Source organism: Podarcis liolepis, assembly GCF_965112155.1.
Source record: "Podarcis liolepis genome assembly, chromosome: 5".
Lineage (NCBI taxonomy): Eukaryota > Metazoa > Chordata > Lepidosauria > Squamata > Lacertidae > Podarcis > Podarcis liolepis.
Window position 1 is genome coordinate 34,167,201 of NC_139556.1, and position 13,785 is coordinate 34,180,985.

At 44.7% G+C, this 13,785-nt stretch overlaps 1 protein-coding gene across 1 annotated transcript in view; it reads left to right on the forward strand.

The window, feature by feature from the left end:
* Positions 1 to 13,785, forward strand: part of TBATA (thymus, brain and testes associated) — a 42,788-nt gene that overhangs the window by 17,284 nt on the left and 11,719 nt on the right. The window contains exons 8-15 of the mRNA XM_083503283.1: positions 781 to 833; positions 6,146 to 6,333; positions 8,397 to 8,531; positions 10,569 to 10,676; positions 11,334 to 11,450; positions 11,948 to 12,087; positions 12,866 to 13,016; positions 13,325 to 13,482. Of these exons, the coding sequence (XP_083359409.1) occupies positions 781 to 833; positions 6,146 to 6,333; positions 8,397 to 8,531; positions 10,569 to 10,676; positions 11,334 to 11,450; positions 11,948 to 12,087; positions 12,866 to 13,016; positions 13,325 to 13,482 (1,050 nt within the window). The remainder of the gene's footprint in view (positions 1 to 780; positions 834 to 6,145; positions 6,334 to 8,396; positions 8,532 to 10,568; positions 10,677 to 11,333; positions 11,451 to 11,947; positions 12,088 to 12,865; positions 13,017 to 13,324; positions 13,483 to 13,785) is intronic.

Here is a 13,785-nt window from a genome sequence, read left to right on the forward strand (position 1 = left end):
AGTACTACTTCTTGACACAGCACAGACTTAAATCATGGAATTTGTGCCCACAAGAGGTAGTGGTAGCAAGCAACCTGGATGGTTTTAAAAGAAGTCTAGACAAATTCATGCAGGGTAAAGCTACCAATGGCTACTAGCCACCCAGAGTGGCTGGGACAAGTGGCTAGGATGGACTACAATTAATACATTCTCATTATTGCTATCATCTTCTACTTCCAGTAGAACTTCAAACCCACTGGTTATATGTTAATATGAACACAGGGCTGGATTTAGGTTTGATGAGGCCCTAAGCTACTGAAGGTAATGGGGCCCTTTATATGTCCAGCTGTCCTTTGTCAACAACAAATTGTCACTGTTTTTCATGTTGAATATATGCTATATGGTAATTTATGGACCTAATAGGTATCTAAAGCCATTTGCACATAACAAAATATGTATTTTATCAAAGTAATGGTTGAACTGAAATACAATTAAGAAGAAGTATATTAATAGTGAAATTGGAGGGCGGCAAGAGAGTGGGGCCCTAAGCTATAGCTTGTTTAGCTTATACATAAATGTGGCACTGCATGAACTTTAGGGACACAGCCAGCAGACTGCTAAAGTCTCTTCAGCATCATTCCTGCTGGAAAGAAACCATTTAAAGGGCTATGCAAATGCTGAAGATGAACAGATTGTCCAAGATGATCGCAAAATGACAAAAGTAGTTTTCATGCCAGAAATGTTGGTCAAGGTGCGTAGCTTCTCTTATAAACATGTTGGCCCTGGTTTATTTTGTTGCAGGCTGTCTGTTATGAGACAAAAACAAGAACCTATCCCAGAAGAAGAAAAGCCAGGTAAAAACAAAAACAAAAAACACCCTGTAGAAAATGCTGTGTTTTCATTGGAAAATGCAAGGCATTAAATAGGTGTCCCTGCGGCAACCAGTGGAAATGTCCTGTGTAGGGATCTTAAGCAGAAAATTAGCTGCTGGGTGTGCTTCAGGTGGGTTGAGAATCAGACTCTAGACTCAGAATAAGCCAAGGGCACAGAATAAGCCGATTACACAGCTCAGCTTCCAACATGTTCCCATCAAACTATTTCCTATGAGGCCATCTGCGCAGGGTATGCTTGCTCCTTAGGCTCAGTGAACTACCCTAAGGTGGAGGAGGAGGACTGCATATGTATTGTGTAAGCACTTAATGTGGAATTATGCTTCATGCCTGGTTTGTGCATGCTGAACCACACGGAGAGCCAACATCGTGCCCTCCTGACATATAATTACAGCAGGACTTATATAATTACAAAATGGATGGCACAATTGTTTCCTGTATTTCTAAAGAAGGAAGGTGTTCTCACCTGGGGCCTATGTGAAGTCAAGCCTTTGGTGAGCTGCATCCAGAAAAGCGAAAGATGCTGGCACTTCCTCAAAAAGCTTCAGGTTTATCAAAGTGATCTTTGACTTAAGCAAGGTTTTTCTGTTTGCGTTTTCTGTCATGGCAGTGGGCCCAGTCAAAATCAGCCATGCTCCTACACATAGGACACGATTTGATATTTCGTAACCAGCAACTGGAGAAAGAAAATTAGCCATGTATGCTTCCCATGGGACTTGATAGATATTTGTAATTAACATTCCTTACTGGTGAATGTGACCTGTTTTTAAATACCAGGCTCCCTGATCCTTCATTGAAACTGATTGATACTTTACTGTTCTGTTGCTAATAAAATTTCTCCTGCAGATTACTTTTCCTGAGTGCTTCCCAGCATTTTGGTCTCAAGTTTAGGTTATAGTCAGTTCTGGCCTTACTGTTAGTTTGAGGGGACTCCTTCATACTTCATATATATTTTTGAATACCATTAAAGGGGTGAAAAGTTGCTTATTGCTACTTCCCCGTCCCCACACACAACTGAGTGGGCCTTTTTGATCTTTGACCTCAGGCACCAGGTTAACTTGGATTATCTTTCTGCTTCATATTTATATAACCCTATTGAATTCTCTGCTGATTCTGGTTTACTTTGCAAGCAATCAGTCAGTCATCATTCATAATATGCTACCTAATTGCCCAAAGGAGGTTTGGAAGTCTGGTGGTATGCCTTTATAGTGTTTAGGGTAGCAAATTTGGGCAGGGAGTTTACAAAAATGTGGCCATAATCTCTGGTTCTCATTGTTAAGTTGTGGGTGAACATATCAGACGACACAGCGCTTCTTCAAACAGCTCTTGTTTATTCACAGGCCAGAACAGAACTGAACTGAAGGGTTCAGTCAGCCTGCTTATATAGAGCTCCAGTACATCGTAACTGTAACAACTTTTCTAAAACTATCCAATCACTGAACGTCACTTTTGATCCCTTATTTGCATAACTATCTACAGTATCCCCCTGCTGGCCCAGGGTGAGAACTTCAGTACGTAACACTCATATCCACTGGAAACACATTAACCAATCCATCTCATTTGTGCTTTCCATTTTCAGTGCACATTGGCTCTGCAGAGGTTCTCCAGTTTCACCCCTCTGCAGATGAAAAGCAAAACCAATCAGACCAAACCAATTAGAAAGAAACCTTCCTCCTGATGTGACTACTCTTGCTGCTCCAGCTTGTAGTGTTACCACTCCTGCTACTCACCCAATGGCAACAATGCTGCAAGAAAAAGGGCTTCTTTAGAAAAACCCGGCATCTCAGAACGTGCTTCTTGGATTGAGGCACCGCAGTCTTCAAGGGGGATGACATTTTGAGATATTGTTCAATAAGACTCTGCACAATTCTGAAACCGTTGGAAAGACCCATTCCGCTGTGTCCTCCTGTGTTCTAGCATGATTCAAGAGAGGAACTCCAAGAAGTTGCAGAATGATGAACATGGAAGGTGCACCTTTAATGGCATGGTGCCTATTGTAGGACGATTCTGAACTTTGAGACAAGGACTCATAGCCTTTCATTCCTTCTTTGATAGCTGGTAGTATGTCAATTAATTATTTCCTCTCTTGGAACTATTTGCATTCCATCCCCACACTGCTGTTTGCTTGCTTGCTTTTTAATGACCATAGTAGGAGTGCAATTAAGATGTTACAAAATTCTGCAGCTTTGTTTTTAAAAAATAAAAAGCTAGTTGTTTGAGGCTGCTGCTTAGTGCTCTGAATTGTCCTGGGTGTGGAGGAGCTGAAACTTTTCCTAAAGAGCTAAGCTCTAGTTACCTGTTTGGGCTGTGAAACCGACTAGAGTGAAGGGGAGAGGACAGGGAGAAAGATTTCTCCTGCTCAGGAATTTGCTGATGAAAGTCATGTATATTACGTGAAACAAGGATTTAATCATACAGAATTGTTTTGTTGTTGCTGCTGTTGGGTTTCTAAAGGCAGCCTGTAGAATTTTCTTTAACAATAAATCTACGATGAGCAAAAACATTCAACATGTGTCCCTGCCTGCCTCCAGAAGCCGTTCGGTTCTTGAGGCGAAACAAGGATGCAAAGTGCTTGCGGTTTGCACATTCCTCTGCGATGGAAAGCCTGTTCTGCAAAGGGACTGTTCCTCCAGTGTCAGGGAAACACCTAAACTTTCTGTGCCGCCATGTGATCCCTATCAGTGATGCCAAATTAAATCCAAGCAAAGGCAGTATCGGGTCTGCCTTTCATTCACTATGAATGATTTCCTCCCAAACAATTCAATTCAGCGTGAGGGAAGCCTTCATACAAGCTAGAATGGATCTCGTCTGGCTGTGTTTGCGCATGCATATGCATGTGTGTGCTCGTTCCCCCAGAAGCGCATTCACAAAGCCAAGCTTCTTCCTCCCTCCCAGCCTGCCCTTGAAGTAACTTGATCTTAGAGGCTGGAACACTGAGCCCCTTGAAGTTGGTAAAGAGGAGAGAGAGAGGCGCTGCCTCTTAGTGCTATGCCTGCTTCCTCCAGTTTCCCTCTGGAGGAGGAAGGTGAAGGGGGCCCCTTTGCAGAACTTTCTTACAGATGGGGGCTGATGGGTAGGGAATAGAAAGACTGCAAAACAGGAATGCAGATTCCAAAGGCTCCGCTTCAAAAGTCCATTGCAGCATTCATCCTCAGAGCTTTGGTAAATGTTGATCCATCACATTCCAGGTCCTGAGTATCTGTACCTTTTGCTGCTGCTGATTAATCATTTGCCTTCCTGGTGATGTGTAATTTGGGGATAGGAAGCAAGTCAGGGCTGGCTGCAATATATTGTGAATCTCGGCTGGAGGGGTCTTTCCCCACCCCCTTTTTGGATTCGCTGCCCATCCATGCATTTTGATTTGCGCACACAATCTGCACCATGAACTCGCCGGCAGCTTCAAGATACTGCTGGCTGCTTCTCTTTTTCTTTCCCTCTGCAGCAAAAGGTAAGAGAGACAAGGCACTGGGAAGCTCAGGGGGAGGGCATGAAATCTGAAAAATATCTCACTGAGGTGAGTCCTGGTTAACTTATTTGCTCGTTGGGATTCTCAAGCTCAAAGGAGGGAAGCTGTGAAAAGGATCCCCTTTTCAGTCCCATTCATGTACAATTTATTGGCATGGCAACTATCAACCAGTGGATCCTGAGGGGCAGCTCTTTGTGACTCAGATTCAAGCTCCCGGATCCCAGAGCCTTGCCTGCAAATTTCCCTGAGCACCTGTTGTTTTCCAAATGTTTGTGGGAAATATAAAATTAAGTGGCACGGAAAGTATTTAAACGTGATGTAGCTTTCATAGCTACCAAACGGTCAGTGGAAAGCTGTTTATGCTCCTCCCCCAACCCATAGCTGTCAACTTTTCCCTTTTCTTGTGAGGAATCCTATTCAGAATAAGGGAATTTCCCTTAAAAAAAGGGAAACGTTGACAGCTATGCCCCAACCCCATCCTTGGATCTGCTATGGACTTTTTGCAGAATTAAGGATGCCAAATCAAAATGGGTTATGAAATGTTACAGATAGGTAGCCGTGTTGGTCTGCCATAGTCAAAACAAAAAAATTCCTTCCAGTAGCACCTTAAAGACCAACTAAGTTAGTTCTTGGTATGAGCTTTCGTGTGCAAGCACACTTCTTCAGATACATCAGAGTATTTGAAGTATTCTTCAGATACATCAGAGTATCTGAAGAAGTGTGCAAGCACACGAAAGCTCATACCAAGAACTAACTTAGTTGGTCTTTAAGGTGCTACTGGGAGGAATTTTTTTGTTTTGGGTTATGAAATGTAACTACTTGGTTGCTATGAGCATTCAAATGGTGTGTTATATAAAACAACAATCATTTTAATATCACAACATATTGGACCATCCTAGCGTTTGACAAGAAGGATCTTTAAATCCTACAATTTACGGTGGCTTAAATTGGAGAGAATCCGTATTAAGACGATTCAGATGTGGCACACCTCAACCAAAATTAAATACATTTTTAAAGCTATTGGCAACAGGGGGATTGAAAATGATCAACTCTAACTGGACTGGGCTGATTTCCCCCCACCCCCCATTAAGCTCTATGGCTGAAATTCTAAATATATTTTATGGAAGTCTCATCCTATTCAAATCATTGGAACTTACTTACCCAGTGTGGATCAGGAATAACAAATGTCCATTAATATCTGTAATAGTGTCTAAGAGCATCTTCCTGCAGACATGGTAATATCTCAGCAATGATTGTTACCTCTTCTATTTAAAATAGGGGTGGGGAACCTGTGACCCTCTAGAGCCTGCTTGACTCCAATTGCCATTATCTTTAACCATTGGCCATGCTGGCTGGGGCTGATAGGAGTTGGAGTCCATAAAAACAGAGGGCCACAGGCTCCCCACACGCTATAGGAGTGAGCATAATAATTGCACTGCCCCTCCAGAATATTATGATACTAATCAAAGCCTATGACAGATAATCACACAGAACTATGCTGATCTAGCTGTTCCATTTTCTGCCATCCAGCGTGACTTTCTCCTACCTCTGTCCAGCTGTTCATGGCATGAGAAGGAATTACAGTGCACATGATAAGAGCTTGATATTCCATCCTTGGGGTGACATAGGACCAAGCCACATTGCCTTAGCAAAGGGGGGTTGTGAGGTTGGTGGGGAAACTCAACTGGTCAGTATTCTTGGCGTCCAGCACCTCCAACAAATTCATCCCTTCCTTCTCACATGGACCAGCTGAGACTCAGCATCTTATTTAAAAGTGTTCAAGTGACTTCAGTGTAGGACTCTTTTATAGAGAACCTGGAGGCACCATCTTTCAAGTCAGGAATCCTATACCAGTACCGCTACTCACTGGGTGGCCAGCTAAGATATCTGTCAAGGCCATCTTTGCAAGGAAGCAAGCTACAGGCTGAAGCTCTGGTTGATGTGCATCTCGTGTGGAGAAATCCCAGCAATGCCGGGGAGCACCTTCTCCAAGTCCAAGTTGGTGACGTCTTCATCCTACAATGGGTTTTAAACGATTGAGAGGGGAAACACTGGTTTTCCATTACTAACCAACGCCGGAGATTTCATTAAGCATGTTCAGATTGTATGTTTCTCCTGCTACTGCTGGGCTTCTATTCGGCACTAGAACTGACATTGCTCACTTAGAATGTTCACCTAGTCTGACCAATAACTCAGGTTGATCTGGAAATGATCATCCTCAGCTAACAACCCTCCCCGTTCCCTGCCAACACTATCTGCACAGACGTCGAGCAAAAGAACGTTGCATATTATTTTATACACTGCAAGCACATAGTTGAACTATGTACGGATAGGCAGTGGCATAGCGTGGGGGGTGCCAGGGGTGCCGGCCACACCGGGCGCAACATCTGGTGGGGGGCGCGAGTCCAGAGGGCCCAGCCGCGTCGTGCCCTCGGCCCACCCCTATTGTCAGAGGCTCAGCGTGGAAGTGTTAACAAAGTTTCAGAGGGGGGAGCGAGTGGGGGGGACGCGGGGAGGGGAGGGGGTCCCCGCTTCTCCGGCCGCCTTGCAGAAGCGGCCACCGCCCGGCGGCTCTGCCTTCGCTCACAGGCCTGCCTGGGGGCTCCCTCGGCTCCAGCGCTGAGCTGGCGGCCCCGATCCCGGGAGCAAAGAGGCGTCGCGGGAGCGGCTAGGCCTGCGCCAGGGCCCTGACCCGACAGCTTCTCCGGCTCCCCAAGCCGAGGACAGCTTCAGCTGTGAAGCTGCGCCTTCCGGGCTGGCCCCTTCTCAGCTGGGCCTCGCCTCTCCAGCTCCCGGTATGTGTGCTCCGCGGTGGTCCCCGCTCCTTCCAGACCCTTCCACCGCCCCCTGCCAAACTGGCTGTAGATACAAGAAGGGCAGCTGGGGTGGGCTATAGAGGACCCTGCCTCCCCCTGCGGGGCTCATCTCTGGCAATTGGCTCAAGGAGCCCCCTGAGTTTTGGCATTGTCTCTCCGCGCCCCCCCCCCCGCCTCACTCCAGGAGCTTTATGGAGCCGCCTGGATCGGGTCTGCTTTGGAGGAGGGGAGCCTTCCTTGGCCAGCATGTGGGGCGCCCTTTGCGGCCTTTCCCTCTGGAGAGATAGTCACGCTCCCTCTAGCGCAGTTCCTAATCGCCAGTCGCCTTTCTGTGGCGTGGATTCTTCCAAGCCGGGTTCTTCCGGGGCCCTCCGGCTGCTTCTCTTTCGGGCGGCAGCGACCCTCCAGCTAAATACCCCTCGGGGGTTTGTGGCAGCCTCGCTTATTGTTTTCGGGACTCTGGTTTTACCTTGCCGCGCAATTAAGCACAATTGCAGCGCCTTCACCAGCAGTGGCGTAGCGTGGGGGGTGCAGGGGGGCCGGCCACAACATCTGGGGGTTAGGGGGCGCAAATCCACGGGTTGGGCGCAAATCCACGGGTTAGGGGGGCGCAAATTACTTGCCTTGCCCCGGGTGCTGACAACCTATGCTACGCCACTGCAGATAGGTAGCCGTGTTGGTCTGCCATAGTCAAAATAAAAAAATTCCTTCTAGTAGCACCTTAAAGACCAACTAAGTTAGTTCTTGGTATGAGCTTTCGTGTGCATGCACACGAAAGCTCATACCAAGAACTAACTTAGTTGGTCTTTAAGGTGCTACTAGAAGGAATTTTTTTATAGTTGAACTATGGGATTCTTTGCCAGAAGGGGAGCTCATTTCCACTAACTTAGATGGCTTTAGAAAGGGATAGGACAAATAATTAGCATTGTTATTAAAAGGGGAGTAGAGAAATGCAGGTCTTTTTCCTCAGGCTAGCCCTGAGTACATAGAATAACCAATGGATACTTCTCTTGGAGACCTGTTCTGTTTATAGACACTTAGCCCCACTGCTTTCAGCTGGGAGAAGAGAGGGACATCACGGTGTGGTGCATTTACAAATAACTTGTGGGATGGGAAAGCAAGAGAGAGAATAAGAAGGGGTGCCATCTTGTCCCCTTCAGACTACCTGGCCCAAAGCTGTAACTCTGAAGGACTGGGGAGGTGGGCAAAAGTCTTAATTTTCTTCTGCTCATTTTGGGAACTTAGATGCATGGCCTGCAACTCCATCATGATCCGGAACAAAGTAAGAGTCAGATGGATAACAACAATCAACCTGCCCAAGTTTCACTGAACACTACAGAACTGGAGCAGCCCGTTCTCCTGCATTGGAAAAATGGGAAGGTATGTTAATATGAGGCAGACCTTTTGAGGTAAAGGCTTGCTCACTTTTCTCTCCAGTTTCAGCTTCATGCAAGGTAGCCAGCATCGCCAACAAGGATGTTTATACTTTTCATTGTCATTAGAAAGCAATTAGTGGCGGACAATTGTCAACGTTTGCCTAAGAGGAAGCTCCCTTCAGAAACCACAAGCACAGCTTTCTATGGACTAGTGGCAGTGCCCAAGTAGTATCAGGTAGTATGCCAGGTATTAATACCACTAATAATGCACTTGTGCGAGCCAAGGAGGAGATGGGAGTAACTGTACTACCCAGCCTGCTTCAGCCAGATATATTTCACAATAAATATAGGATAGAACTAATATTGCGTAAGGACACAACAGAAGCCTGTGCTTTCATATTCCGGTGTACATTTTAAAATGTTCCAGTTCTCAAATAACTTTTAATCTATTTGTCTACCTTTTCTGAATCTTACCGAATTTCTGTGTTCTGGGGTACAGCGTCCCATACCTATGCATAATGTAACGATTTTATGCGTAGTGTTGCTTGTTGAGACTCATGGAATGGGAAGGCACCTCAAACATAATTTAAATCCTCTGCCAATGCCAGGTGCAGAGGTGATGCAAGCTTATTTTGTAAAAGGGTAATAAAATATAACATGAAATGTAAACCTATTTTTCTTTCCCACAAAAAGAAAATTAAAAGTATAGGATAGGGCTAATGGTGACTACAACACATTGATATTGACTAGAGGCTTGTAAAGGATGGTGCTCCTTTAATGCCATAAATTAAGTTAATAGAACATCTCAGCCTCACCCTTACTGTACATACAACTAGAATGTTCAGCAGCATGAACAACACTTTCTGGAAGACATGCAGCTGGCTAGATCTGCTTTTGCAGATATTGAATAATTGGCCCTATCACCCAGCCCATTATAAATGTACTGTATTGGCTTTATAGCCATGTATCCTTGGCTCGACAACCACCACGCTGATGGGAAGGAGAGAGAAACCAGATTATAAGGTTTGAAGCCAACGAAACACATGAAACCATGAGATGCACAAGGCCATGGTGTCTTTTTCAAATGACACAGGTTCACATTAAACCAACCACACTATGGGAAGGTTCACACCTGCATTTAATGGAACTAGAGCTGAGCCAAAAATGGTCAGACTGCATTTTTCTAAAAGCATTTGAGACTCTCTCTCTCTCTCTCTCTCTCTCTCTCTCTCTCTCTCACACACACACACACACACACACACACTCATTCACATCCACAACACAGAAAAAGAATGGTACTCTGGAGAATTTTCTTCAAACACTTTTCACTATTTTCTTTTGGGCATGAAGCTAGGTCACTAACCTTTCTTCACAATCCCTTGGAATGATACTAGGTTCAGGGAGCTCAAAATGGTGACTAAGTTGCCACTGCTGAAACTTGAAGTGGGAAATACCGGGGTTGGGTGGTGGGGGGTAGATAGGAAAAAATAAGTTGTTCTACTGCAACCTCCCTCTTGAGAAACCACTGGAGAATTTCTCCTCACCCTGGAGAAATTTGGTGGAGTACTTAGCCCACCTACTCACAAATTTCAAGAGGTCCTCTCCACACAGCTCTGACTTAAATGCTTGATAATTAGCAGCTGAAGTGTGTGGATTGCTGGAAAAGCATTCTGTTTTGAGGAGGTGCGTAAGTTCTATCCGTGGTGTTGGACCTGGGATGGCCTGTTCACCTCTGAGAGTCACAATTCATCCTTCTGTTGTCTGAAACGTTGTCTGGGATACTCCAAAGGTTCCCGTCATTGCTTTGAGTTTGGGGCAAGTTTCATGGAGCCAGATTTTCCTACCATTCTTATGGGTGCCAAAAGAAGCAGCAGCAGCAGCAGATTTTCCTACCTCATGCTGCTGTTACTCATTATCAAACTACTGATAGCCCACGAGGAAGAGAAATGATGACCATTTAGTTCATGCACCTCTTTCTGCTATCCTTGGTCACTTTTTCCCTCAGATTCCCTCTCACCATGGCCTTGCTTTCACTTTGCAGGTTGAAGGCATCTATGAAGACCAAGCTGGAAGCCCCTTAACTTTGGAGCTGAAGAGAGGCCTGGTCAGCCTTCTCCAGTTTCAGACCCACCCTGGGACAGTGACTGAGGTAAAACAAGGCTCTTTCTTTCTTTCTTTCTTTCTTTCTTTCTTTCTTTCTTTCTCTTTTCTCTCTCTCTCTCTCTCTCTCTCTTTCTTTCTTTCTTTCTTTCTTTCTTTCTTTCTTTCTTTCTTTCTTGCCACTGCAGCAGCAAATATCCTTGTACTCTTATATAGCTGTAGTACCTAGCACCTTTTACGTCTTCTAAAAAGTGCTCTCACCCACCACAAAATAAGGCCAATGATTAAGGAAGTGCCATGAGGGTTTATTTCATTGTGCCTCAACTTCATAATCGGCCAGTTCTGCTCATGTAGCCACTCCACTTTTTACGTTTGCAAAAAATCAAACACCAAGTGCTTTCAGCATCGATAAAGAGCGTTTGTGCATCTTGTGTAAGAATCATGGAATTTGGAAAACATCCTCCTTGCCCTTTTGCAGTGGTGGATGGGAGCTGGAGGGCCACAGATCCCCCACCATTGTTACAGATGAGTCAACCCACCAGAATCCCATTTATTGCATTGTCTGGATGGAGTCTGCAGCATAGTCAGAAAACATCTGATCCAGCCAACTCCATCACTGGAATAGTAAAAAAGACATTTGAACCAAACACAGGACTAATTTAGCATCCACTATTCTACTCCTAATTTTCCCATTTATGTTGTTTAGGATGACATTTCTGGGAGCTGCCCAGTGACCTACACAGTCTCCAAGGATTCTGTTCTGAAGACAAAAGACCTACATGGCTGCAAAAGAACAAAGTTTGGATTCAGCTCTGTTAACAAGGCAAGTTTGATAATTGCATCTCTATCCATTTTCCAGCTTTCTCTAACCACTTTCAAAATACCAGTCTATCCTGTGCCTGAAAATTAGTGGGTTTTGATTTCAAAGTCCATGTAGAACCACTTTTCTTAGGCTGATTCACTGTGCGATATTTGATGAATGCCATACATAGAGTGCACATTAAGTTCTCTCTCTCCCTCCCACATGTTTGACATTTTATCAGGTTTTTATATGTGTTGGAAGCCACCCAGAGTGGCTGGAGCAACTCATCCAGATGGGCAGGGTATTATTATTATTATTATTATTATTTGCACTGAGGCAGCAACATTATTTTCCCATAGGCAACCACTTACTGGGGTCTGACTTCTCTTTGGAGGAAAACCATTGGAGGCTAATGACACTTTATAATATTTAATAGCAACTGGTTGATTTTAGTTATCTAGTTACCTGAAGAGGTGGAGCCAGGGTCTAGTGAGGAAATATTCATCTTCTTTTTACAGATGTTTGGAGTCCTGTGGCAACCTGTAAGTAAAAGTCTTTATTCCATGGAAGGACAGCTCCTCAAGTCCGCATTGTCCGAAGAAAGTCATACAATCTCTCTAAACCTGAAGTCTTCCGTTGGAGTCGATATCACCTCCAGGTTGGTTCTGCGCTGCTACATTCAGTTGGCCTGGCACACTGGGGGTGGCAAATGGCGCCTTCTTTGGTCAGAATTAGAAAATGGAGTCCTGTGGAATCTTGATTTCCTTGGAGTTGAGGCCAGAGTATGAGGAGAAACCTATAAGCCCCAAACAAGTGGCAACAACGTAGTATTAATGGCCTCCTCACCATTTCTCAAATGTCTTCATCTATTTATATCCCATGTTTCCTTCAAGGATCTTAAGGTGAGCATACACAGTTCCCCCTCCCTGTTTTATCCTCACAAACTTGTGAGGGAGGTGAGGCTGGGAGACTGATTGTCCCAAGATCGCCCAATGTTATTCAAGGCTGAGTGGGACTTCAACCCTACTCTTTCAGGCCCTGGTCCAGCACCCTAACAGCACTGTCTCTCCCATTTGTACAACCCGCAAAAAACACCAAGGAGTTCACCTGAATTCATATCTGTTTCATTCAACCACAGTAGACCACTGTGTGTCTGGTGGAGCTGCTAGGAGGTCATGGGAGTGTGGCCAATGAGTGTTAATGAGGACGTGCCCAAGTTGTTCTGGTTTTCTCCTCTTGCAAGGATACTGTGGACACTTGGGTGTTGCATTTTTACCAATACTTTGCACATAACTAAACTTAAAAGTGCCTTACTTTGGTTCAGAAGGGGTCCCCGCGGTCATAATTTCAAATGTGAGTCCATGCCACACAGTAAGTTATGTTTGTGATATTTAAAGATGGAGGCCCTTATCAACAAGTGTCTTTTCACTCCCCAGGCAACACCTTGAACTTGTGACTCAAGTGCCTGGATCAAAAGAATTACCTGGGGAAAGTCCTCAGGAAGCCCTGGCAGCTGTGCTGAGGAAACCGCAACCCATTAACATAGTGAGCGACCCTGTCAAGAGGACCAACACCCAGTACCCATCTGTGAGTGGAACAGAAAACTATTGCTTTTGTCTAGATTTACCCATTTTATATTTAAACTTCAGTGTAGAGGAGGCCCGATCAGGAATTATTTAGAGCTTTGAGACCTCATCCCTTGGTTTCTTGGTTCACAAGGTGTGAAAATAGCACATAGCTTGTGGAGACTGTTTGTCAGGAAGGAGTTCTGCAAATTTCCGTTTTTGGAATCTATATCAGCATACACTGCTGATATATATTGTTATGAAGGAGGATGTTTGTGTGTTTTAATTTCTTTCTTTCTCCCTCTCTCTCTCCTCCTCTCTCCCTTTTAGCTCAAAACCTACTTGAAAACACTGGCTAAAAAGAAACGCAGACTGGACCTCTCTGAGGCATCGACCACTTGGCATTTTTGCAAAGTTGTCCAGATGTTGCGTGATGCCAAGAAGAAAGACATCCTGCTGTTGTTGAAGAAAGCACCAGAAGAGATGGCGTAAGGAAAGAGATGGCAGTGCAAATGAAGAATTACTCTTTCTCAAGAGTAATTATTTGTGGAAATTATTTGTGTATTTGTTTTAAAAATGAATTTTTTACTCAGAACCTTCTAAAGGGATGAGTCAGGGTGGTCTGCAACAATTAAAATCAGATGACCTGTTTGCTAAGCACCTTTCCTGATTTGTTTGCACACAGTTTGTGGGGAGATTCAAGGACACCTGCTATTCGTTGAGCATTTGTTCTGATCAGTTTGCAGGAGGAATTTTGTGGTACATTTCTCTACCCAAGCAATGGATACAAA